The sequence below is a fragment of the Solanum lycopersicum genome, chromosome 11, assembly GCF_036512215.1.
Source record: "Solanum lycopersicum chromosome 11, SLM_r2.1".
NCBI classification, from domain to species: Eukaryota; Viridiplantae; Streptophyta; class Magnoliopsida; order Solanales; family Solanaceae; genus Solanum; species Solanum lycopersicum.
Window position 1 is genome coordinate 53,894,596 of NC_090810.1, and position 25,049 is coordinate 53,919,644.

The following is a 25,049-nucleotide window of genomic DNA, read 5'->3' on the forward strand; positions in this document are numbered from 1 at the left end:
CTCAAGGATTAGTACGGTGACGTCTGTACTCATCTCTGAGAGTCTATAAAGATTACTAGGAAACTTCCTTTTGTTCTTTCTTTCTCATTGTGCATAGTTACCTACTTTAGAATGAGTTGTTGTATACTCTTTTGATAGATGACGAGGACTAGAACTAATGTTACTGGTGGTAGAGGGGAGGCACTTCCCGAGGTAGTTGTTGAGGCCCCATCAAGAGGTAGGGGTAGAGCTCGAGCTAATGGTCGTGCTCGTGGTACGGCAGTAGAAAGAGGTTGTGGCCGTGGAGCAGCACCAGAGAGAGGTCGTGCTAGAGAGGTCTCTCCAGAACCTCAGATTGATGGTAGAGAGGACCAGGTTCCTTGAGAGCCTGTAGTCACACCTTTGCTTCAAGATACACTATTGAGGGTGTTAAGTGTTTTCTCAGGGTGGTGGTGGGACCGCCACACCGCATGAATCTCGTACTAGAGAGGGGGCTCAGAAGTAAGAGCAACAACAAGCTCCAGTTGTTCAAGATGCGGTGGGGCAACTACCAATAAATCCCACGGTTCAGAATGATGTTTCACCAGCATTTGGGGTCAAGTTGCACCGGTGGTTTTTCTGATAGAGGATGAGCAGCGTAGGTATGAGAGATTTCGCATGATGGACCCATCTCAGTTTCAGGGTGGGAAGAGCGAGGATTCTCATGAGTTTCTAACTACCTGCTGAGACTTACTAGAGGTGGTTGGATTAACTGAGTCACATGGGGTTCGATATGCTGCACTCTAGCTTCGTGGACCAGCGAGAGACAGGTGGAGAACTTATTCAGGGGTTTTTCCAGTTAGATCTCCTCAAGTGACTTGGGAGAAGTTTACTATTGCATTCCAGGATAGTTTTATGCCTTGGAGCGTGAGAGAGGAGAGTTGCTTGAGGTTTGAGAGTCTGAGACAGGATGGTTTATCGGTTACAGAGTATGAGGCACATTTTTGCTAGTTGTCTAGGCATGCATTCTCCATTATTCCAAATGAGACAGAGAGGATTCTCAGATTTGTGAGGAGATTGACTTTCTCTATTAGGTCAGCTGTGTTTCGGGCATCTAGGGAGGAGGCTTCTTTCCCGTCCATTGTGAACGCCGCCAAAGAGTCGTAATTTATGGAAAGAGAGGAGTTTGGGGACCCTAAAAGGGCCCGTATATCAGGTCAATTTCATGGTGCCTCATCTGGAGGTAGGGGATGATAGAGAGTGAGTGGTTCTTTTCAGCAGCGGGGACCTATTCATCCATCTATGCCGACATTTGAGGGTGGAAAAATTTATAGGGGTTCTTATAGCCCGGGTAAAGGCTCGTACGGTTCACAGCAGCGACCTACAGGGCGAGACAATTATAGTGGGTTTTCAGGGTCCACACAAAAGTTTCTAGGTCAGAAATTTTATTTTACTTGTGGAGATCCCGATCTCCTAATGCGGCAGTGTACTTCTCAAAGGGGTCGTGTTCGGCCTCGATCTAATTTTTCATTCCAGACTAGACCACTAGCACCACAGGGTAGAGGTTGTGGCAAAGTTCAATCAGGTAGAGGTGATAGAGTTTCTAGTAGTGGTGTTGCAGCTCAACAGAGTGGGGGTAGAGGTACCACCCAAGCTGGTGGTGGACGAGGAGGTCATTGCTATGCTTTCCCAAGGATACCTGAGGCGTAGACCTCTGAAATGTTACTACAGGTATCATCCTAGTATGCCATCGACCTGCGTCTATGTTGTTTGATCCAGGTTCTACATTCTCTTATGTGTGTACGTATTTTTCTACTGAATTTGATATGATATGTGATAGCATTACTGTACCTATTCGTGTTTCTACACCCGTGGGTAAGCCCTTAGTTGTGGATCGAGTGTATCGATCGTGTCTTGTTTCTTTGGGTGGGTATGACAGTTGGGTAGACTTAATCATTTGGGGGATGGTAGACTTTGATGTTATCTTGGGTATGTATTGGATTTCTCCATGTCATGATGTCTTTGATTGTAATGCTAAGACTGTGACTTTAGAAATGTCTTCGAGGGTTGAGTGGAAAAGTGTTAGTGGTTCTTATCCTTGCAAGGTCATCTCTTTTATCCGTGCTCTGAAATCTATGGAGAGGGGGTGTTTGTCTTACTTAGCTTTTATTCGCGATACGAGCGTTGAACCACCTCCCATGGACTCTGTTCTCGTGGTTCAGGAGTTTCCCGATGTAGTTCCTTCTGATCTTCCATGTGTTCCTCCCGATAGGGATATCAATTTTGTTATTGATTTGAGGCCGGGCACTAAGCCTATTTCTATCCCTCCATATCGTATGGCCCCAACAGAGTTGAAAGAATTGAAGGATCAGTTGCAGGATTTATTGAGTAAGGTTTTGTTCGCTCTAATGTGTCACCTTGGGGTGACCCTTTATTTTTTGTGTAGAAGAAGGATGGGACTATGATGATGTGTATTGATTACCGATATTTGAACAAAGTAACAGTGAAGAATAAGTATCCTCTTTCACGTATTGATGACTTATTTGATAATTTACAGGGAGCATCATTGTTCTCTAAGATTGATTTGAGGTATGGGTTTCATCTGTTGAGGATTAGGGCATAAGATATCCCTAAGACAGCTTTTCGGACCCGGTATGGGCATTATGAGTTCCTAGTGATGTCCTTTAGATTGACTAATTCCCCTGCAACATTCATGGAATTGATGAATGGGGTGTTTCGACCATACCTTGATTCTTTTGTGATTGTTTTCATCAATGACATCTTGGTTTACTCCAAGACTGAGGAGGACCATGTCCGACACATAAGGATTGTACTTCAGAGGCTGAGAGAAGAGAAATTGTATGCCAAGTTCTCAAAGTTTGAGTTCTGGCTTACTATTGTGGCATTATTGGGATGCGTGATGTCCAAGGAGGGTATTAGAGTAGATACGGCCAAGATTAAGGCAATTAGTTGGACGTGACCTACTTCACCTACTGAGATTCGGATTTTTGTGGGATCGGCAGGCTATTATCGACGATTTGTTTAGAGTTTCTATACTATTACAGCTACATTAACTAGATTGACTCGACAGGATGTGCGTTTTCAAGTGTTTGATGAGTATGAGCAGATCTTCCAAAAATTCAAGACTTTGTTGACTTTATCTATTGTGTTGAATCTACGTGAGGAGGGTGTAGACTTTACAGTGCATTATGATACTTCAGGAGTTTGATTGGGAGGTATGTTGATGCAGAAGGGGAAAGTGATTGTTTATGCTTCTACGCAATTGAAGTCCCATGAGAAGAACTACCCTACTCCTGATTTAGAGTTAGCGGCTGTGGTATTTGTACTTAAGTTATGACGTCATTATTTGTATGGAGTGCATTGTGAGATCTTCACTGATCATCGGAGTCTTCAGTATATCTTTAGTCAGAGAGATTTGAACTTGAGGTAGCAGAGACTGCTTGACTTGCTGAACGACTATGATGTGACCATTCTGTATCATCCGGGGAAGGCCAATGTTTTGGCGGATACTTTTGAGTAGGAAGACTCCTAGCATGGGGAGTCTTGCATCTCTTAGTATTGAGGAGAGACCATTAGCTAGAGATGTTCAGATGTTAGCCACCAGTCTTGTCTGATTGAAGATTTTAGAGGAGCGTGATGGGATGATTGCTTTCATTGAGGCTCGGTCTTCTTTACTCAAGCAGATTCGTGAACACAAGTTTAATGATGAAAAGTTATGTCTCATTCGAGACAGAGTATTAAAAGGGGAAGCTAAAGAGGTTGTCCTTGATTCTGATGGTGTCTTGAGGATTGGAAGCAGGATATGTTTTCCCAAGATAGGCGATTGGATTAGATTAATTCTTGAGAAGGCCCATTGTTCTCGGTATTCTATCCATCCGGGAGCGGCGAAGACATGATCTGAGTCAACATTACTGGTGGTGTGGGATGAAGAGATATATTACATACATTTTTTTGAGTTGTTTGACTTGCCAGCAGGTTAAGTGTGAGAACCAACGGCCCAGTGGTGTATCTTAGCGGATGCCTATTCCTACTTGGAGGAGGGAGCGGATTACTATAGACTTTGTTGTGGGTTTGCCTACCACAGTGGGTGCTTATGACTCTATTTGGGTTGTTGTTGATAGGCTTACCAAGTCTGCCCACTTCATTCCAGTTCGGGTGAAGTATACAGCAGAAAATTTAGCTGAGCTATATATCAGTCAGATTGAGCAACTACATGGAGTTCTGGTTTGTATCGTATTAGATCGAGGTTCACTATTTACTTCTCACTTCTGGAAGGCATTATAACATGGTCTGGGTACTCAGTTAGATATGAGTACGGCAATAAACCCTCAGACAGATGGTCAATCTTAGCGGACCATTCAAGTATTGGAAGATATGCTTTGAGAATGTGTAATCGATTTTGGTGCTAGATGGGATCAACATTTACCCTTAGCGGAGTTTGCCTATAAATAACAGTTATCACTCTAGTATCCAAATGGCCTCATTTGAGGCATTATATGGTAGACGGTGTAGATCTCCGATTCGTTGGTTTGATTCGGCGGAGATGGACTCTTTGGATGCAGACTTGCTTAGAGATGTTATGGAGCATGTCCGTATGATTCACTATAGACTGTTGACAACCCAGAGTCGAGAGAAAAGTTATGAAGACCGGAGAGTTAGAGTCTTAATTTTTATGGAGGGTGATGATTTTTGGCTGCGAGTATCACCCATGAAGGTTGTGATAAGGTTTGGAAAGAAGGTCAAGCTTAGCCCTAGGTTCATTGGACCTTTTTAGTTTTTGAGTCGAGTGGTAGAGGTGGCCTATAAGTTGGCCTTTCCACCTATTTTGTCGGAAGTTCATCCTGTTTTCCATGTCTCTATGCTTCAGAAGTATATTCCGGATGAAACTCATGTGGTTTCACTTGACTCATTGGAGTTGGGTCCAGACTTGACATTTGAGGAGGAGCCTATAGCTATTTTGGATAGGCATGTTCGAAAGCTTAGGACCAAAGAGATTGCTTCAGTGAAGGTGCAATGGAAGCACCGATCAGTGGAAGAGGCAACTTGGGAGACAAAGTCTGACATGAGTGCCAAATATCCTCACATTTTTGAAGCTCCACGTATTTTCTTTCATCATATGCTCGAGGACGAACATGATTTCTAGTGGTGGATAATGTGATGACCCAGAAGGTCATTTTTGAAAATTTTAAATATCTGATTAAGTTGAGTTAATTAATTGAGGAGTATTTATAGATAAATATTCGTTTAGTAAGGGTTAATTAATTAATGAATAATAGTAAATAATAAAATTAACCAATAGTTAATGGAGTAAAGTGTTAATTTATTTAAGACCCTATGTTATTTGACCCATATTTAAAATAAGTAAAACAAGATTATTATGATTATTTTATTAATTTATAACAAGAAAAGGAATAGGGTTGCGATAACAATCATGGGGCGTTCAATTTCTTCTTCCTCCAGGTACAACTCACCCCCACCAGTGATTTTAATATAGATAGAATTGTATAGTATCCTATATATATTATTAGATGCGGGGAATAGGAAGAAACAAAAGAGTATGGATTTAAATGGTTAAACTTGAAAATTGTTAAGAAAAGTCAGGCATTTTCAATTTGTGGGGTAGGGGGAAGAACGTCCAGTCATTCATTAGCAAATGGTCGTCAATTAATGTGTAAGCCATTATAATATTATTTTAAAATATAGTATAGTTGTACAAGGGAATTACGATGTAGTATGTGAATCCGTACATTCCTTAAATTATCTTTTTTCAGAAAGTTCGTAATTAACTTATTTTCTTATTATGGTCACATTATAATTCAAGTTTTGACCTATAAAAATATGTATTTAACTATTAAGGGCATTACATTATGTGAATATTATTAGATTTATAATATTGGACAGTTTGAAGTTTAACCCTAGACTTGAAATTTAGAAATATGAGAATTTATATATTAACTTAATTATAAATTTGGATAAGCTTTTCGGTCTAAGGTACACCGATATTACATAAGTGTTGTTAGTGTCGGAATCTAATTATGACCATAAACATGAAAAGATTACATTGATTTGGAAGCTTAACGAAAGGGGAAAACTGAAGTCAAGGAGTGATTGTTCGTTCATTTGAGGCAAGTGGATTTCTAAACTCTTGTTAAGTGTATGAAATTCATGTATTTCCTTGTGTGGTGTTGAGAATGACTTCCAGACTTGTTTCCTATTTGTTAGTGTTGTATTCCTTGTGTTAAATTGTGCTTTTTTATCAAAATGGTTATCTCCTCATTTTCATTTGAGCATGTCATTTACACTGTCTCTAAGACATGGTTGTGGCGAGAGAATGTACCATTTCGAGGGTTGTATCGCACGCCGCGATGGATATTATATTTCGAGGGACGTATCGTGCGCCGCAATGGTTACTATTATCGAGGGTCATGTCGTGCGCCGCGATAGATGCGTGGAAAGATATATCCCCCATGAGTCCCAGATTGAGAGAAAGTGGGTGTGTATCGTTAAGGAAGACAAGTATCACCATATTTGACATTGCATCTCATTGCATTTCACATTTTTATTATTGATGAACTTGAATACGTGTTTTGCTGATCTTGTTAGTGTTTCTCTCTGAAAATTGTGATTGTTGAATATTGAGTTGTTATTGAGAATATGTAAACTAATAGAGTGTGGTTATTGAGTTGTGTGTTTGGTAAACTGTGAGTTGTGTGTAGTGTGGAGGTTCAGATAAGGTGTAAGGAGTACCCGTATTTTGTTCCCTTAACTTGTGTTTAGAGGTTTTCTTGTTGGGTGTCGCGTGGCTTGGTACTCACCTCTTGCTTTTACAAATTTTTGTAGGTTACGAGCCCGAATTTTCGTGATACCTTTCATTCTCTTCATTTACGAGGCATCTTGTGGAGGGTTGGGAGGCAGTTTCTTGTCATCTCAGCGAACTTTCCTACTCCAGTTTATGACTCTGTTTTTACTTGAACGATAACTTCATGTTAGACTCGTATTTTCATTTCAATTCTAGTATTTACATTAGAGGCTTGTGCACGTGACAACCAGGTTTTAGGAATTGAATTAAGTTTAATTGTTTCTGTATTTGTAATTGTTATCAGGCTTTTGTTTTGTTTCTGCATTTTATCGAAATTATTGGGTTAGGCTGACTTGTCTTGGTGGGATACGAAGAGTTCCAACACGCCCATTTTTGGGTCGTGACAATATGTTTATTCTCAAGAATACTTATATCAAATTACTACGTAGATAATTTTATAGTAGTAATTATAGATTCTAGTGAAAAATATACTTTACTATTAAAACTTCATTTTTTTGATTCTGAGAAAGTTAATTTGATCACATTTTCTTAGGTGAAATTGAACCAGATTCAGACTTCACAGCTGAAGATTTTTGTTTGCAAGTTATCATCTATATAGAAAAAATACTGAAGACTCAACGTGTTCCAATTATTGTAGGAGGGTAAAATTCATATATCGAAAAACTTGTGGAAGATCCTGTGTTCATGTTCAAATATCAGTATGATAGCTGCTTTATTTGGATTGATGTTGAGAAATCAGTATTGAACCGTAGAGTTGACATGAGGGTTGATCAAATGGTCAAAGCAGGTAATTTTTGTAATTATTTGTTGTATCAATCAAGATATACTATCATGCAGCTAGCAAAAAACTTTTCTTGTATAATTTTCTTAATAATACTTTTGGTTATCAAATATATTTTCTACTAAATAAAACACTTCTTTAAATTTGTGTTGCATGCAGGGCTAGTGGATGAGGTGCGAGAAATTTTAATTCCAAATGTAGATTACAATACAGGAATCTGACGGTCCATCGGTGTTCCTGAAATAGATAAATATTTAAGGGAAGAAACAAATATAGACGGAGATGAAGAATCAAAGAAGATGATTCTTCAAGCTGCACCTTCAAGTATCAAGTGTAATACTCGTATGTTAATTTGTAACAAACTTGACAAGATTAAACGATTAATTAGAGAGAAAATATGGTCAGTGCATCATATTACTGGTACGGATCGTTTTCAAAGAAGAGAGAGAAGAAGATTTGGACGAAGCATGGACGTATACTGTTTTGCAACCATGCCTAGATATTGTGAAGATATTTCTCAAAAATGATCATCACAATCTTATTATTGAGTGTACATAAACTGTCATTATCGCCATCTTAAGTTTTGGTCGCTTTATTTTTGACCTATTTTGTGCAGTTTGTATCACATTACAAATAAATATTTATGATATGACCCTTATTTCTATATATGTTACTCTTGTCTGTAAAAAGATTCTTATCTTTAGATGAAATATTTATTTTATGTTTCGATCAAAGCCCAAGCCCTAAGTCCAGGTCCAAGTCTTCTATATTTAAGATATATTAATACAAATACAAACGTACACAATTACATGAGATCACTCATAATGTCAAGATAGTAGAGTGATAAAATAATAAATCACGGTGATTGAAGCTTGATTCAATAAAGTCCTTATCTATTATTATATGGTGCACAAGTTAATATAAATACTCGTAATTGAAATAGTTATCGATAATTGTTCACTTTCCGCTTACGTAATTAGACTTAACACTTGTGATATGTTGTTGAATAGTGTATGATTTGACGCATTATTAGTTGAATATATTTTGTTAACAAAATTATTGAGTTCTTTGTACAATCCTTATATAACTCCTTGTGATCTCATAACGATATACATCTAGAAACGTCATCCTAAAATAATTTAAGCTTAATCGCCAAAATTTAAGGTGACATATCTCTTAATTTTTTAATGAACTATTCTTATTCTAATAGATATGAATTTATATATATATTTAATTTGGTTTACTAATTAATAAGTCTATAAAAAATAATATTTTTACTATAAAAGCCCAGCTCTACGTGAACTCCCAGCAACGTATACTCATAACTTTATCCTAAAATATATTTAATAATAATTACCAAAATTCAAGTTGACATATCTATCAACTTTTAAAAGTCATTCTTATCCTAAAATATATCAGTAATTATAAAATTGGTATGTCAATTAATAATTCTACAAAAAGATTTTACTATAAAAGCTGAATGTAATTTTTTTTTTCACATCCACCATCAAGAAAATTTTATATTTTTAGATAGTTTATTCCAAGTCAAGCAAGGTTTCTACTTACTTGCTTTAAATTTACAAGATTTTTTTATGTCTGACTTTATGAATTCACTATTATAAACCATTTTTTTGTTTGTAGATAAAATGAATACATTCATTAATAATGAAGAGTTCAAGAATAAAGTTATCTTCATAATGGGGGCCATAGGAACAGGAAAATCCCGTCTCTCTGTTGACCTTGCCACCCATTTTCGAGGAGAAATTATCAACTCGGATAAAATGCAAGTTTACAAGGGACTTGAAATTGTTACAAACAAGATCACACATACTGAAAAACAAGGTGTACGACACTATTTGTTAGCTATATATGTTTATTCTCAAGATTGCTTATATCAAATGACTACCTAGATAATTTTATAGTAGTAATTATAGATTCTCGTGAAAAATATACTTTACAAATTCATTTTTTTCGACTCTGAGAAAGTTAATTTGATCACATTTTCTTAGGTGAAATTAAACAAGATTCAGACTTCACAGCTGAAGATTTTTGTTTGCAAGCTATCATCTATATAGAAAAAATACTGAAGACTCAACGTGATCCAATTATTGTTGGAGGGTCAAATTCGTATATCGAAAAACTTGTGGAAGATCCTGTGTTCATGTTCAAATATAAGTATGATAGCTGCTTTATTTGGATTGATGTTGAGCAATCAGTCTTGAACTGTAGAATTGACATAAGGGTTGATAAAATGGTCAAAGCAGGTAATTTTTGTAATTATTTTGTGTATCAATCAAGATATACTATCATGCAGCTAGCTAAAAACTTTTCTTATATAATTTTCTTAATAATACTTTTGGTTTTCAAATATATGTTCTACTAAATAAAACTATTCTTTAAATTTGTGTTGCATGCAGGGCTAGTGGATGAGGTGCGACAGATTTTCATTCCGGATGCAGATTACACCAAAGGAATCCGACGGTCCATCGGGGTCCCTGAAATGGACAGATATTTAAGGGAAGAAACAAACATAGACTGAGATGATGAATCAAAGAAGATGATTCTTCAAGCTTCAATTTCAAATATCAAGCGTAATACTCGTATGTTAATTTGTAACCAACTTGACAAGATTCAACGATTCATAAGCGAGAAAATGTGGTCAGTGCATCATATTATTGCTACGGACGTTTACAAAGAAGATAGAAAAGAAGATCTTGACGAAGCATGGACGAATATTGTTTTTTAACCATGCCTAGATATAGTGAAGAGATTTCTCAAAAACGATCATCACAATATTATTATTGAGTGTACATAAACTAGCTTTATCGCCATCTTCTGTTTTGATCTCTTTTATTTTTGACCTATTTTGTACAGTTTGTATCGCATTACAATTATATATGTTTGATATGACCCTTTTTTCTATATATGTTACTCTTGTCTGTAAAAAAAATTCTTATGTATAGATGAAATATTTATTTTATGTTTGGATCCAAGCCCAAGCCCAAGTCCAAGTCCAAGTCTTTTATATTTAATATAAGTTAATAAAAATACATACGTACACAATTACATGAGATCACTCATAATGTCAAGCTAATAGAGTGATAAAATAATAAATCACCATAAATGTTCGGGAAGATTCCACTTTAAAAGGTTTTTGAATAATAGAATTTTTAACTCAATACTTAAAAATGTTACATCGACAATGAAGATAAAATAGTAAATTTCTAATCTATCGGTAATGATTATATTCTACCTAATTCTATCACGGGGATTGAAGCTTGATTCAATAAAGTCCTTATCTATTATTATATGGTGCACAAGTTAATAAATACTCGTAATTGAAATAGTTATCGATAATTGTTCACTTCCCTCTTATGGAATTAGACTTAACACTTATGATGTGTTGTTAAGTAGTGCAAGATTTGACACATTATCACTTGAACATATTTTGTTAACAAAATTATTGAGTTCTTTGTACAATCCTTATGTAACTCCTTGTGATCTCATAACGATATACATCTAGAAACGTCATCCTAAAATAATTTAAGCTTAATCGCCAAAATTTAAGGTGACATATCTCTTAATTTTTTAATGAACTATTCTTATTCTAATATATATGAATTTATATATATATCTAATTTGGTCTACTAATTAATAAGTCTATAAAAAATAACATTTTTACTATAAAAGCTCAGCTCTATGTGGTCTCCTAGCAACGTATACTCATAACTTTATCCAAAAATATATTTAATAATAATTACAAAAATTCAAGTTGACATATCTATCAACTTTTAAAAGTTATTCTTATCCTAAAATATATCAGTAATTATGAAATTGGTATGTCAATTAATAACTCCACAAAAAGATTTTACTATAAAAGCTGAATGTAATTTTTTTTTTCACATCCACCATCAAGAAAATTTTATATTTTTAGATAGTTTATTCCAAGTCAAGCAAGGTTCTACTTACTAGCTTTATATTTTACAAGATTTTTTTATGTCTGACTGTATGAATTCACTATTATAAACCATTTTTTTTTGTTTGTAGATAAAATGAATACATTCATCAATAATGAAGAGTTCCAGAAGAAAGTTATCTTCATAATGGGGGCTACAGGAGCGGGAAAATCCTGTTTCTCTGTTGACCTTGCCACCCATTTTCGAGGAGAAATTATCAACTTTGATAAAATGCAAGTTTACAAGGGACTTGAAATTGTTACAAACAAGATCACACATACTGAAAAACAAGGTGTACGACACTATTTGTTAGGTATATATGTTTATTCTCAAGATTGCTTATATCAAATGACTACCTAGATAATTTTATAGTAGTTATTATAGATTCTAGTGAAAAGTATACTTTACTATTAAAAATTCATTTTTTTCGATTCTGAGAAAGCTTATTTGATCACATTTTCATAGGTGAAATTGAACCAGATTCAGACTTCACAGCTGAAGATTTTTGTTTGCAAGCTATCATCTATATAGAAAAAATACTGAAAACTCAACGTGTTCCAATTATTGTTGGAGGGTCAAATTCGTATATCGAAAAACTTGTGGAAGATCCTGTGTTCATGTTCAAAATATAAGTATGATAGCTGCTTTATTTGGATTGATGTTGAGCAATCAGTCTTGAACTGTAGAGTTCACATGAGGGTTGATCAAATGATCAAAGCAGGTAATTTTTGAAATTATTTTGTGTATCAATCAAGATATACTATCATGCAGCTAGCTAAAAACATTTCTTCTATAATTTTCTTAATAATACTTTTGGTTATCAAATATATGTTCTAGTAAATAAAACTCTTCTTTAAATTTGTGTTGCATGCAGGGCTAGTGGATGAGGTGCGACAGATTTTAATTCCAGATGCAGATTACACCAAAGGAATCCAACGGTCCATCGGGGTCCCTGAAATGGACAGATATTTAAGGGAAGAAACAAACATAGACGGAGAGGATGAATCAAAGAAGATGATTCTTCAAGCTTCAATTTCAAGTATCAAGCGTAATACTCGTATGTTAATTTGTAACCAACTTGACAAGATTCAACGATTAATAAGCGAAAAAATGTGGTCAGTGCATCATATTATTGCTACAGACGTTTTCAAAGAAGATAGAGAAGAAGATCTTGACGAAGCATGGACGAATATTGTTTTGCAACCATGCCTAGATATTGTGAAGAGATTTCTCAAAAACGATCATCACAATATTATTATTGAGAGTACATAAACTAGCTTTATCGCCATCTTCTGTTTTGATCTCTTTTATTTTTGACCTATTTTGTACAGTTTGTATCGCATTACAATTATATATGTTTTATATGACCCTTTTGTCTATATATGTTACTCTTGTCTGTAAAAAAAATTCTTATCTATAGATGAAATATTTATTTTATGTTTGGATCCAAGCCCAAGCCCAAGTCCAAGTCCATGTCTTTTATATTTAATATTAATTAATAAAAATACATACGTACACAATTACATGAGATCACTCATGCTGTCAAGCTAATAGAGAGATAAAATAATAAATCACCATAAATGTTCGGGAAGATTCAACTTTAAAAGGTTTTTGAATAATAGAATTTTTAACTCAATACTTAAAAATGTTACATCGACAAAGAAGATAAAATAGTAAATTTCTAATCTATCGGTAATGATTATATTCTACCTAATTCTATCACGGTGATTGAAGCTTGATTCAATAAAGTCCTTATCTATTATTATATGGTGCACAAGTAAATATAAATACTCGTAATTGAAATAGTTATCGATAATTGTTCACTTCCCTCTTATGGAATTAGACTTAACACTTATGATGTGTTGTTGAGTAGTGCAAGATTTTACACATTATCACTTGAATATATTTTGTTAACAAAATTATTGAGTTCTTTGTACAATCCTTATGTAACTCCTTGTGATCTCGTAACGATATACATCTAGAAACGTCATCCTAAAATAATTTAGGCTTAATCGCCAAAATTTAAGGTGACATATCTCTTAATTTTTTAATGAACTATTATTATTCTAATATATATGAATTTATATATATCTAATTTGGTTTACTAATTAATAAGTCTATAAAAAATAACATTTTTACTACAAAAGCTCAGCTCTATGTGGTCTCCTAGCAACGTATACTCATAACTTTATCCTAAAATATATTTAATAATAATTACAAAAATTCAAGTTGACATATCTATCAACTTTTAAAAGTTATTCTTATCCTAAAATATATCAGTAATTATGAAATTGGTATGTCAATTAATAACTCCACAAAAAGATTTTACTATAAAAGCTGAATGTAATTTTTTTTTCACATCCACCATCACGAAAATTTTATATTTTTAGATAGTTTATTCCAAGTCAAGAAAGGTTTCTACTTACTAGCTTTATATTTTACAAGATTTTTTTATGTCTGACTGTATGAATTCACTATTATAAACCATTTTTTTTGTTTGTAGATAAAATGTATACATTCATCAATAATGAAGAGTTCAAGAAGAAAGTTATCTTCATAATGGGGGCCACAGGAGCGGGAAAATCCTGTCTCTCTGTTGACCTTGCCACCCATTTTCGAGGATAAATTATCAACTCGGATAAAATGCAAGTTTACAAGGGACTTGAAATTGTTACAAACAAGATCACACATACTGAAAAACAAGGTGTACGACACTATTTGTTAGGTATATATGTTTATTCTCAAGATTGCTTATATCAAATGACTACCTAGATAATTTTATAGTAGTTATTATAGATTCTAGTGAAAAGTATACTTTACTATTAAAAATTCATTTTTTTCGATTCAGAGAAAGATTATTTGATCACATTTTCTTAGGTGAAATTGAACCAGATTCAGACTTCACAGCTGAAGATTTTTGTTTGCAAGCTATCATCTATATAGAAAAAATACTGAAGACTCAACGTGTTCCAATTATTGTTGGAGGGTCAAATTCGTATATCGAAAAACTTGTGGAAGATCCTGTGTTCATGTTCAAAATATAAGCATGATAGCTGCTTTATTTGGATTGATGTTGAGCAATCAGTCTTGAACCGTAGAGTTGACATGAGGGTTGATCAAATGATCAAAGCAGGTAATCTTTGTAATTATTTTGTGTATCAATCAAGATATACTATCATGCAGCTAGCTAAAAACTTTTCTTCTATAATTTTCTTAATAATACTTTTGGTTATCAAATATATGTTCTACTAAATAAAACTCTTCTTTAAATTTGTGTTGCACGCAGGGCTAGTGGATGAGGTGCGACAGATTTTAATTCCAGATGCAGATTACACCAAAGGAATCCAACGGTCCATCGGGGGGTCCCTGAAATGGACAGATATTTAAGGGAAGAAACAAACATAGACGGAGAGGATGAATCAAAGAAGATGATTCTTGAAGCTTCAATTTCAAGTATCAAGCGTAATACTCGTATGTTAACTTGTAACCAACTTGACAAGATTCCACTTTAAAAGGTTTTTGAATAATAGAATTTTTAACTCAATACTTAAAAATGTTACATCGACAAAGAAGATAAAATAGTAAATTTCTAATCTATCGGTAATGATTATATTCTACCTAATTCTATCACGGTGATTGAAGCTTGATTCAATAAAGTCCTTATCTATTATTATACGGTGCACAAGTAAATATAAATACTCGTAATTGAAATAGTTATTGATAATTGTTCACTTCCCTCTTATGGAATTAGATTTAACACTTATGATGTGTTGTTGAGTAGTGCAAGATTTTACACATTATCACTTGAATATATTTTGTTAACAAAATTATTGAGTTCTTTGTACAATCCTTATGTAACTCCTTGTGATCTCATAACGATATACATCTAGAAACGTCATCCTAAAATAATTTAAGCTTAATCGCCAAAATTTAAGGTGACATATCTCTTAATTTTTTCATGAACTATTCTTGTTCTAATAGATATGAATTTATATATATTTAATTTGGTTTACTAATTAATAAGTCTATAAAAAATAATATTTTTACTATAAAAGCCCAGCTATATGTGGTCTCCTACCAACGTATACTCATAACTTTATCCTAAAATATATTTAATAATAATTACCAAAATTCAAGTTGACATATCTATCAACTTTTAAAAGTTATTCTTATCCTAAAATATATCAGTAATTATGAAATTGGTATGTCAATTAATAACACCACAAAAAGATTTTACGATAAAAGCTGAATGTAATTTTTTTTTTCACATCCACCATCAAGAAAATTTTTTATTTTTAGATAGTTTATTCCAAGTCAAGCAAGACTTCTACTTACTAGCTTTATATTTTACAAGATTTTTTTATGTCTGACTTTATGAATTCACTATTATAAACCATTTTTTTTTGTTTGTAGATAAAATGAATACATTTATCAATAATGGAGAGTTCAAGAAGAAAGTTATCTTCATAATGGGGGCCACAGGAACGGGAAAATCCCGTCTCTTTGTTGACCTTGCCACCCATTTTCAAGGAGAAATTATCAACTCGGATAAAATGCAAGTTTACAAGGGACTTGAAATTGTTACAAACAAGATCACACATACTGAAAAACAAGACAGGCGATTGGATTAGATTGATTCTTAAGAAGGCCCATTGTTCTCGGTATTCTATCCATCCGAGAGCGGTGAATACATGATCTGAGTCAATATTACTGGTGGTGTGGGATCAAGAGAGATATTATAGACATTGTTTTGAGGTGTTTGACTTGCCAACAGGTCAAGTGTGAGAACCAGCGGCCCGGGGATGTATCTCAGTGGATGCCTATTCCTACTTGGAGGAGGGAACGGATTACTATAGACTTTGTTGTGGTTTTGCCTACCACAGTGGGTGGTTATGACTCTATTTGGGTTGTTGTTGATAGGCTTACCAAGTTTGCCCACTTCATTTCGGTTCGGGTGAAGTATACGGCAGAAAAGTTAGCTGAGCTATATATAAGTCAGATTGTGCAACTACATGGAGTTCTGGTTTTCATTATATCAGATCGAGGTTCATTATTTACTTCTCACTTTTGGAAGGCATTATAACATGGTCTGGGTACTCAGTTAGGTATGAGTATGACATTTCACCCTCAGACAGATGGTCAATCTGAGCAGACCATTCAGGTATTGGAAGACATGCTTCGAGCGTGTGTAATCGATTTTGGTGCAAGATGGGATCAACATTTACCATTATGGGAGTTCGCCTATAATAACAGTTATCACTCTAGTATCCAAATGGTCTCATTTGAGGCATTGTATTGTAGACGGTGTAGATCTCCGATTGGTTGGTTTGATTCGGCGGAGAGAGACTCTTTGGATGCACACTTGCTTAGAAATGCTATGGAGCAAGTCTGTATGATTCACTATAGACAGTTGACAGCCCAGAGTCGATAGAAGAGTTATGTAGACCGGAGAGTTATAGTCTTAATGTTTATGGAGGGTGATGATTTTTGGCTCCGAGTATCACCCATGAAGGTTGTGATGAGGTTTGGAAAGAAGGTCAAACTTAGCCCTAGGTTCATTGGACCTTTTGAGATTTTGAGTCGACTGGTAGAGGTAGCCTATAAGTTGGCCTTGCCACCTATTTTGTCGGCAGTTCATCCTGTTTTCCATGTCTCTATGCTTCACAAGTATATTCCGGATGAATCTCATGTGCTTTCACTTGACTCTTTGGAGTTGGGTCCAGACTTGACATTTGAGGAGGAGCCTATAGCTATTTTTGATAGGAAAGTTTGAAAGCTTAGGACCAAAGTGATTTCTTCAGTGAAGGTGCAATGGAAGCACCGATAAGTGGAAGAGGCAACTTGGGAGACTGAGTCTGACATGCGTGCCAGATATCCTCTACTTTTTGAAGCTCCACATATTTTCTTTCATCTTATGTTCGAGGACAGACATGATTTCTAGTGGTGGATAATGTGATGACCCAGAAGGTCATTTTTGAAAATTTTAAATATCCGATTAAATTGAGTTAATTAATTGAGGAGTATTTAGAGATAAATATTCGTTTAGTAAGGGTTAATTAATGAATAATTGGAAATAATAAAACTCAACGAAAGGGTAAAACTCAAGTCCCGGAATGATTGTTCGTTCATTTGAGGCAGGTGGATTTCTAAACCCTTGTTAAGCGTATGAAATTCGTGTAATTCCTTGTGTGGTGTTGAGAATAAATTCAAGACTTGTTTCTTATTTGTTGGTGTTGTATTCCTTGTTGTAAATTGTGCTTTGTTATCAAAATGGTTATATCCTCATTTTCATTTGAGCATGTCATTTGCACTGTCTCTAAGACATGGTTGTGGTGAGAGAATGTACCATTTCGAGGGTCGTATCGCACGCCGTAATGGATATTATATTTCGAAGGACGTATCGTGTGCCGCAATGGTTACTATTATCGAGGGTCATGTCGTGCGCCGCGACAGATGCATGGAAAGATATGTCCCCCATGGGTCCCTGACTGAGAGACAGCGGGTGTGTATCGTTAAGGAAGACATGCATCACCATACATGACATTGCATCTCATTGCATTACACATTTTTATTATTGATGAACTTGAATACGTGTTTTGCTGATGTTGTCAGTGTTTCTTTGTGAAAATTGTGACTGTTGAATATTGAGTTGTTATTGAGAATATGTAAACTAATAGATTGTGGTTATTGAGTTGTGTGTTTGGTAAACTGTGAGTTGTTTGTAGCGTGGAGGTTCACATAATGTTTAAGGAGTACCAGTATTTTGTTCCCTTAACTTGTGTTTAGAGGTTTGCTTGTTGGGTACCGCGTGGCTTGGTACTCACACCTTGCTTCTACAAATTTTTGTAGGTTACGAGCCCGGATTTTCGTGATACCTTTCATTCTCTTCATTTAGGAGGCATCTTGTGGAGGATTATGAGGTAGTTGCTTGTCATCTCAGCAAGCTTTCCTACTCCAGTTTATGACTTTGTTTTTACTTGAGAGATAACTTCATGTTAGACTCGTATTTTGATTTCAATTCTAGTATTTACATTAGAGGCTTGTGCACGTGACAACTAGGTTTGGAAAATTGAATTAAGTTGAATTGTTTTCGTATTAGTAATCGTTATCAGGATTTTGTTTTGTTTCTATATTTTATTAAAATTATTGGGTTAGGATGACTTTTCTTGGTGTGATACGAAGAGTGCCATCACGCCCATTTTTTTGTCATGACAATATGTTTATTCTCAAGAATACTTATATCAAATGACTACGTAGATAATTTTATAGTAGTAATTATAGATTCTAGTGAAAAATATACTTTACTATTAAAAAATTATTACTTTCAATTCTGAGAAAGTTGATTTGATCACATTTTCTTAGGTGAAATTGAACCAGATTCAGACTTTACAGCTGAAGATTTTCGTTTGCAAGTTGTCGTCTATATAGAAAAAATAATGAAGACTCAACGTGTTCCAATTATTGTTGGAGGATCAAATTCTTATATTGAAAAACTTGTGGAAGATCCTGTGTTAATGTTCAAATATAAGTATAATAGTTGCTTTATTTGGATTGATGTTGAGCAATTAGTCTTGAACCGTAGAGTTGACATGAGGGTTGATCAAATGGTCAAAGCAGGTAATTTTTGTAATTATTTTATGTATCAATCAATATATACTATCATGCAGCTAGCTAAAAACTTTACTTATATAATTTTCTTAATAATACTATTGGTTATAAAATTTATATTCTACTAAATAAAACTCTTCTTTAAATTTGTGTTGCATGCTGGGTTAGTGGATGAGGTGTGACAGATCTTCATTCCAGATGCAGATTACACCAACGGAATCCGACGGTCCATCGGTGTCCCTGATAAATGGACTTATATTTAAGGGAAGAAACAAATATAGACGAAGATGATAAATCAAAGCATATGATTCTTCAAGCTTCAATTTCAAGTATCAAATGTGATACTCGTATGTTAATTTGTAACCAACTTGATAAGACTCAACGATTAATAAGCGAGAAAATGTGGTTAGTGCATCATGTTATTGCTATGGACGTTTTCAAAAAAAATAGAGAAGAACATCTTGATGAAGCATGGTCGAATACTATTTTTCAACCAGGTCTAGATATTGTGAAGAGATTTCTCCAAAACGATCATCATAATATTATTTTTTAGTGGACATACACTGTCATTATCGCCATCTTCTGTTTTGGTCTCTTTTATTTTTGACCTATTTTGTACAATTTGTATCGCACTACAAATATATATGTGTGATATGACCCTTATTTCTATATATGTTACTCTTGTCTATAAAAAATCTTATCTATAGATGAAATATTTATTTTAAATTTCGTTCCAAGACCAAGCCCCAAGTCCAAGTCCAAGTCTTATATATTTAGTATATATTTAATACAAATACATACGTACACATTTACATGAGATCACTCATAAAGTCAAGATAATAGAGTGATAATATAACAAATCACCATAAATGTTCAGGAAGATTCCACCCTAAAAGGATTTTGAAGAATAGAATTCTTAACTCAATACTTAAAAATGTTACATAGACAAAGAAGATAAAATATTAAATTTGAAATCTATCAGTCATGAATATATTCTACCTAATTATATCACGGTGATTGAAGCTTGATTCAATAAAGTTCTTATCTATTACTATATGGTGCACAAGTTAATATAAATACTCGTAATCGAAATAGTTATCGATAATTGTTCACTTTACTCTTATGGAATTAGACAAATTAGAGTATGTAGTTAAATGTTACAAATTTTAGTTATGAAAATTTAGATTTAATTATGACATTTATTTCGTCACTAATAATATAAATAATTGGTGACAAATATTTTATAGTCTTTAATCAATCTGTGATTTAGTGACAACAAAAAAATTGTCAGAAAATATGTAAGGTGTTAAATAGTGACGACTTAAACTTTATAGTGAATAGTTCAACTTTTTGCTACGACAAAAATTCATAGCTAAATACAAATTTGTTTTGATACAATTGTATATAATTAAAAGTGACAACTTGCAAAAAGAATAAAACAAGTCCTTCATAGAAATAGACAAAGTTCATTCGTTAATTGACAAGTGAAAATATTAAAACCAACGAGTTCGATCAATTTTATAAAAACAAAAAAGTTCAATACATCAATTTTCTTAAATTATACAATTAGAAAATGCATCATTTAAGAAATACAATCCAGGTTATAAGTGTTGTGAGTGGGGCACGGTTCTACCACTAGATCACTAGTATTTGTTGGTTTAGCACTTTTATTGAGTGTACATAAACTGTCATTATCTCCATCTTCTGTTTTGGTCTCTTTTATTTTTGACCTATTTTGTACAGTTTGTATCGCATTACAAATATATACGTATGATATGACCCTTATTTCTATATATGTTACTCTTGTCTGTAAAAAAATTCTTATCTTTAGATGAAATATTTATTTTATGTTTCGATCCAAGCCCAAGCCCCTAGTCCAACTCAAAGTCCAAGTCTTTTAAATTTAATATATATTAATACACATACGTACGTACACAATTACATGAGATCACTCATAATGTAAAGCTAATAGAGTGAAAAAATAATTAATCACCATAATGTTCGGGAAGATTCCACCCTAAAAGGATTTTGAATAATAGAATTCTTAACTCAATACTTAAAAATATTACATAGACAAAGAAGATAAAATAGTAAATTTGTAATCTATCGATAATGAATATATTCTATCTAATTCTATCACGGTGATTGAAGCTTGACTCAATAAAGTCCTTATACAGTGTTATATGGTGCACAAGTTCATAAAAATACTCGTAATTGAAATAGTTAACAATACTTGTTCACTTCCCTCTTATGGAATTAGACTTAACACTTATGATGTGTTGTTGAGTAGTGTGAGATTTAACGCATTATCACTTGAATATATTCCGTTAACAAAATTATTGAGTTCTTTGTACAATCCTTATGTAACTACATGTGATCTCGTAACAATATACATCTAGAAACGTCATCCTAAAATAATTTAAGCTTAATCGCCAAAATTTAAGGTGATATATATCTAAAATTTTTAATGAACTATTCTTATTCTAATAGATATGAATTTATATATATTTAATTTTGTTTAATAAATAATAAGTCTATAAAAAATAACATTTTTACTATAAAATTTCAGCTCTATATGGTCTCCTAGCAACGTATACTCATAACTTTATCGTAAAATATATTTAATAAAAATTACCAAAATTCAAGTTGACATATCTATAAACTTGTAAAAGTCATTCTTATCGTAAAATATATAAGTAATTATGAAATTGGTATGTCAGTTAATAACTCCACAAAAAGATTTTACTATAAAGCTGAATTTATTTTTTTTTCACATCCACCATATAGAAAGTTTTATATTTTTAGATAATATATTCCAAGTCAAGCAAGGTTTCTACTTACTAGATTTATATTTACAAGATTGTTTTAATGTCCGACTTTATGAATTCACTATTATAAACTATTTTTTTTTGTATGTAGATAAAATGAATACTTTCATCAATAATGAAGAGTTCAAGAAGAAAGTTATCTTCATAATGGGGGCCACAGGAATGGAAAAATCCCGTCTCTCTGTTGACCTTGCCACCCATTTTTGAGGAGAAATTATCAACTCGGATAAAATGCAAGTTTACAAGGGACTTGAAATTGTTACAAAAAAGATCACACACACTGAAAAACAAGGTGTACGACACTATTTGTTAGGTATATATGTGTGATGACCCAGAAGGTCATTTTCAAAATTTTAAATATCCGATTAACTTGAGTATTAATTGAGGAGTATTTATAGTTAAATATTAATTTAGTAAGGGTTAATTAATTAATGAATAATTAAAAGTAATAACTTAACTAATAGTTAATGGACTAAAGTGATAATTTATTTAAGACCCTATATTGTTTGACCCATATTAAAATAAGTAAAACAAGATTAATATGATTATTTTGTTGATTTATAACAAGAAAGGGAATAGTGTTGCTATAACGATCAGGCGACGTTCAATTTCTTCTTCATCCAGGTACAACTTGCCCCTACCCATGATTTTAATATAGATGGAATTGTGTAGTATCCGATATATATATTATTAATTGAGGGGAATAGGAAGAAAGAAAAGAGTATGGATTTAAATGATTAAAGTTTGAAATTGTTAATTTTCAATTTGTGGGGTTAGGGGGGGGGGGGAGAATTCCTAGTCATTCAGTAGCAACTGGTCGTCAATTAATATGTAAGCCATTATAATATTATATTAAAATATAATATAGTTGTACAAGGGAATTACGATGTATTATGTGAATCCATAGGTTCCTTAAATTATTATTTTTCATACGGTTCGTAATTAACTTATTTTCTTATTATGGTCATATTATAATTCATGTTTTGACCTATAAAAATATGTATTTAACTATTAAGGGCATTACATTATGTGAATATTATTAGATTTATTATATTGGAGAGTTTGAAATTAACCTTAGACTTGAAATTTAGAAATATGAGAATTTATATGTTAACTTAATTATAAATTTGGATAAGCTTTTGGGTCTACGCTAAACCTATATAACATAAGTGTTGTTAGTGTCGGAATCTAATTCTCACTATATACTTGAATAAATTGCATTGGTTTGGAAGCTCAACGAAAGGGGAAAACTCAAGTCCGGGAGTGATTGTTCGTTCATTTTAGTAAAGTGGATTTCTAAACCCTTGTTAAGCTTATGAATTTTGTGTAATTCGTTGTGTGGTGTTGAGAATGACTTCGAGACTTGTTTCTTATTTGTTCGTGTTGTATTCCTTGTTGTAAATTGTGCTTTGTTATCAAAATGGTTATCTCCTCATTTTCATTTGAGCATGTCATTAGCACTGTATCTAAGACATGGTTGTGGTGAGAGAATGTACCATTTCGAGGATCGTATCGCACGCCGCGATGGATATTATATTTTGAGAGACGTATCGCGCGCCGCGATAGTTTTTATTATCGAGGGTCGTGTTGTGTGCCACGACAGATACATGGACAAATATGTCCCCCATGGGTATTAGACTGAAAGACAGCGGGTATGTATTGTTAGGGAAGACATGCATCACCATACTTGACATTGCATCTCAGTGCATTACACATTTTTATTATTAATGAACTTGAATACGTGTTTTGTTGATCTTGTTAGTGTTTCTGTGTGAAAATTGTGACTGTTGAATATTGAGTTGTTATTGAGAATATGTAAACTAATAGAGTGTGGTTATTGAGTTGTGTGTTTGGTAAACTCTGAGTTGTTTGTAGTATGGAGGTTCAGATAGGGTGTAAGGAGTACCGGTATTTTGTTCCTTTAACTTGTGTTTAGAGGTTTATTTGTTGGGTACCGCGTGGCTCGGTTCTCACCCCTTGCTTCTATAAATTTTTGTATGTTACGAGCTCAGATTGTTGTGATAACTTTCATTCTGTTCATTTCTGAGGCATCTTGTAGAGGATTGTGAGGTAGCTGCTTGTCATTTCAGCGAACTTCTCTACTCCAGTTTATGACTTTGTTTTTACTTGAAAGACAATTTCATGTTAGACTAGTATTTTCATTTCAATTCTAGTATTTACATTAGAGGCTTGTGCATGTGACTATAAAGTTTTGGGAGTTGAATTAAGTTTAATTGTTTCCATATTAATAATCATTATCAGGCATTGGTTTTGTTTCTGCATTTTATCAAAATTATTGGGTTAGGCTGACTTATCTTTGTAGGATAAGACGAATGTCATCACGCCCATTTTTAGGTCGTGATAAAATGGTATCAGAGCCCCAGGTTCAAAGGTCTCATGTGTATACAAGCCGAGTCTACGTAGAGTCTCAAGGATTAGTACGGTGACATCTGTACTCATCTCTGAGAGTCTATAAAGATTACTAGGAAACTTCCTTTTGTTCTTTCTTTCTCATCGTGCATAGTTACCTTCTTTAGAATGAGTTGTTGTATACTCTTTTGATAGATGACGAGGACTAGAACTAATGTTACTGGTGGTAGAGGGGAGGCACTTCCCGAGGAAGTTGTTGAGGCCCCAGCTACAGGTAGGGGTAGAGCTCGAGCTAATGGTCGTGCTCGTGGTACGACAGTAGCAAGAGGTCGTGGCCGTGGAGCAGCACCAGAGAGAGGTCGTGCTAGAGAGGTCCCTCCAGCACCTCAAATTGATGGCAGAGAGGACCAGGTTCCTTGAGAGCCTGTAGTCACACCTTTGCTTCAGGATACACTATTGAGGGTGTTAAGTGTTTTCTCAGGGTGGTGATGCGACCGCCACACCGCATGACTCTCGTACTAGAGAGGGGCTCAGAAGTAAGAGCAACAACAAGCTCCAGTTGTTCAAGATGCGGTGGGGCAACTACCAATAAATCCCACGGTTCAGAATGATGTTGCACCAGCATTTGGGGTCAAGTTGCACCGGTGGTTTTTCTGACAGAGGATGAGCAACGTATACTCATAACTTTTTGCTAAAATATAGACAAA

At 34.0% G+C, this 25,049-nt stretch overlaps 1 protein-coding gene across 1 annotated transcript; it reads left to right on the top strand.

Moving 5' to 3' along the window:
- Nucleotides 1–2,012: 2,012 nt before the first annotated feature.
- LOC109118913 (uncharacterized) lies at nucleotides 2,013–22,179 on the top strand. The gene is made up of 18 exons (XM_069291067.1): nucleotides 2,013–2,243; nucleotides 3,209–3,295; nucleotides 3,600–3,841; nucleotides 4,101–4,203; nucleotides 4,847–5,078; nucleotides 7,332–7,381; nucleotides 7,499–7,586; nucleotides 9,222–9,422; nucleotides 9,590–9,844; nucleotides 11,628–11,849; nucleotides 12,002–12,119; nucleotides 12,223–12,257; nucleotides 12,411–12,593; nucleotides 15,950–16,095; nucleotides 16,311–16,559; nucleotides 16,668–16,926; nucleotides 18,899–19,153; nucleotides 22,064–22,179. Exons 1-18 carry the CDS (start codon nucleotides 2,013–2,015, stop codon nucleotides 22,177–22,179), a joined length of 3,072 nt encoding a protein of 1,023 aa, XP_069147168.1.
- The last annotated feature ends 2,870 nt before the right edge of the window (nucleotides 22,180–25,049 follow it).